This window comes from Rhagoletis zephyria, unplaced genomic scaffold, assembly GCF_001687245.7.
Source record: "Rhagoletis zephyria isolate East Lansing unplaced genomic scaffold, Rhagoletis_zephyria_1.1 Rzeph_scaffold_16778, whole genome shotgun sequence".
Taxonomy (NCBI): Eukaryota; Metazoa; Arthropoda; class Insecta; order Diptera; family Tephritidae; genus Rhagoletis; species Rhagoletis zephyria.
The window spans coordinates 6,295-9,618 of NW_016173842.1; the positions used below are offsets into that span (position 1 = coordinate 6,295).

Below are 3,324 nucleotides of genomic sequence, written 5' to 3' on the forward strand. Positions count from 1 at the left end.
GTTGTTGTCGTGTGTACGGTGCATTTTCTTGTAATCTGTACTTTCATTGCTGGATAGCTTTGTGCAAGCACGGGAACTCGCAATAAATCTGCGCGCCTGATCATCACCTCACCACCAAAGCCACCTAAGGCTTAACTTAAAGTAGGTAAAGACGAGACTTGCTCTGCGCCTTTATGGATTAGACGGCTTGAAGGGAAAATTCAGAACGTTGAGGAGCAGATAACTGCACGACTGAAGTCATCTGAACAACAGGTACCGAGTAAAATTAGCGATATTACAGCTGATCTGTCGAACATTAAGCGGAGTATAAGGGATTTCGCGGTAAGGCTTCGCGAAAATTGAGAGCAAATATGCGCAACTTGAGCAGCCCAAAAATCCTACCATTTAAATTGATAAATTCAGGTTTATCTTTGAGTCTTCTGGTGTGGATGTTGTGTGTGTATTTGAGACATGGCTACGTGGCATAATGATGTTTCGTTTTATGTTAGTATAAACTAGTATACACATAAACTTTTCCGTGTGCTAATCTAGTGACTGGGAGTGTATATGCAACAGTAAAAGACATCACAAACTGGAGTCGCGGATACGCCTAGTAATTATTTACAGCTGGCATGTATTTTTTGTAACGATTTGAAAAATGTAATCAAATTTATAAAATGAACAAAATCCAATTACATAATTTAAAAAAAAATGTTTTACTCTAACCTGCCGTGCGCGCTAATTATGTAATTACTGCATCGTTTAACAACATTGGCTATAAAGTGTTTTTTATTAGCAATTTGTAAATTATATTTAAGTTTTAAAATTACACTGAGAAAAAAAGTTAAGGCAACATATCGCGTTTTGCGTTTCATAAATACAATGTGGCTAATGTTGTGTAGTTTGCCCCAAATATAGAATCGTTTCATAATGTTTTAGTTTTCTGGAATATTTGAATGATATATGAAAGGTAATTTAAATTTTTCTCTTTTTTATATATAATATCTATTTATTTATTGAGTCTTTCTATCGAAACTAACAAAAAAGTTTTCAAATCTTACAAACCACCATTTAATCTAAAATTTCTGCGGCAATGCTTAGGAATTTTTTCTTACATATAGTGCCGGACAAAAATATTAGCACAGAGAATGCCCCGCAACGCATGGAAAGTTTTTTTATTATAATTTCTTTTCGCAAATGCTGGCAAGAAAAAACCTGCATGACCATGCTGAAGTTTCACAGCCAACTAGCGCCTACTATCATTCCCTCTAAATGAGAGTCATTCTGGTCGAAACGCATGTCAATATGCAGAGTAGGCTAAAAGCTCTCTTGGGAGCTTTTGGTCAATGTCTTGCCAAAAATTGTGCAAGGTCTGACAAGTCCAATTTTTGGTATGGCATCCCCCTTTAAAGCATAAGGCAAATTTACACAAATCTACTCCCGCTCTAATTTCAAACACACTTTGTACCCGCAGCTTTGATTACGACCGAGTTTTTATACATATGTTACCCTTCTTAATGCATGCGCTACTTTTGAGTCTCGACACCTAGTAAAGGATCGAAATAGTATTTCTTGGAATTTTTTTTGTATGTGTAAACAATTAAAGCAATCAGCCGCTATTATGGCAATTATGCTGCGTGAACATAATTGTTGAAATTACTGAATACGCATGGGCACATGGGCGCCTACTCATACCTTAGATGTTTGGTATAAAATACCCACCAAATCACCTGCCCCACACTCATAACCAATCGAAATGTCCAACAAGCCGATACATTTCGAAAGTTTCTTCTATAAAGCCAAAATTTTCTTCAACTGCATTGGGGTGAATGCCTACGATAAAGTCAGCAATGAGCCACGAAGAGGAAAACTTGCACTGGTACGACGCCACTTGCAACGCATTATTTTCACCGTTACAATCGTCAATCTGAATTTAACATTGCTGAGCGTCTTGATTCAAATATTTTTGGATATCGTAAATAACAACAACTTTATTGAAGCAACTATGCTGGGTTCAATAGGAAACGCGCTCATTATCAGCGAATTGAAAATCTTCAGCATATGGTGGCAACGTTCACGGATTAGCTCGCTCATGCAAGAGCTCTACGCGCTCTATCCACAAACATTGGGAGGCCAGATGCTCTACCAAGTAAAAGCCGAACTGAAAAATTGGAATCGTTTAGGCAATGCTTATATTATGCTAAATGTATTGTTAGTCTGGAGCAATACTCTCTGGCCGCTAATTAGCTATCTTATTTTTGAATATTGGCTGGAGTTGCGGAAAGTAGGTAAAATGCTTAGCTTTAACTGCTGGACACCGTTTGTCTGGTGCGATAATTGGCTTTACTATCCGATGTATTTGTCACAACTCACCGTTGCGCACGCTTGTATTTCGACACAGTTGGCCAATGATTTGCTCTTCAGTGCGGTGGCTGTGCAACTTATCATGCACTACCGCCAGCTGGCCAAACGGATTGAGAGTTACGTAGTAGCTGAGAGCGGCGGAAATGAAATGAAAAAGCGGCGACTGAGCGACCTTGAGCGCAGTGAGATCGATTTGCGGTTTCTGCACGGCATTATAGCCTATCATCAGAAAATTTTGACGTTTGTATAAGTTTTAAAGCATTTACATACATATTTAGGTTCGCTAGGTGTACTAATTAATTTAAACCAATTTTAGGCTCTCAAAGGCAATGAATAAAGCCTTCGGAATTTGTATGCTTCTCACTTTCGCAATGACATCGGTGAACACCTGCATTGAGCTATTCCAAATCACCGCTAAAGTCACCATCGATACGGTGGTGTTGGGCACTTTATTTCTTCTTAGTTCGCTGGTGGACCTCTTCTTTATCTGTTACTATGCACAGGGACTGCTAGAGTCGGTAAAGTTATGGTTTTACAATTGTCTGTATATTATTGTAAATTTTACTCTCTTTCTCTTGGCCTTTGGTTTGTTTGTCTCTCTAGAGTGAGTATATTAGCAATGCTATTTACAATCACAATTGGTACGATGCTGATATGCGTTACAAAAGACTGGCATTGTTAATGATGCAACGCGCTCATAAGCCGGCAGAATTTAAGGCTACTCTTTTCGTCACAGTCTCAATGCCTACAATAACTAATGTGAGTACCAAAGTGAGATTTATGTGATATCTACAAGCCGAATACAAACAATGTGGTGTTGTTAGCCCAGCTGCTTTCTCGCGTTACATGTATTTTGGTTTTGCTTTTTCTGATTTGACAGCACATGCGCCAAATGCAAAAACAAATACATAGGGGTGATGTTTTTTTTTTAATTTTTGCTACCACCTTGTTTTAATTCGCCTTGTGATACACAAATATGTA

The 3,324-nt window shown here is 38.3% G+C and overlaps 1 protein-coding gene across 1 annotated transcript; it reads left to right on the forward strand.

Moving 5' to 3' along the window:
- The first annotated feature begins 1,735 nt into the window (after window positions 1–1,735).
- Window positions 1,736–2,593, forward strand: LOC108379611 (putative odorant receptor 85d). The gene has a single exon (XM_017635963.1). The coding sequence runs from the start codon at window positions 1,736–1,738 to the stop codon at window positions 2,591–2,593; it is 858 nt and encodes a 285-aa protein (XP_017491452.1).
- The last annotated feature ends 731 nt before the right edge of the window (window positions 2,594–3,324 follow it).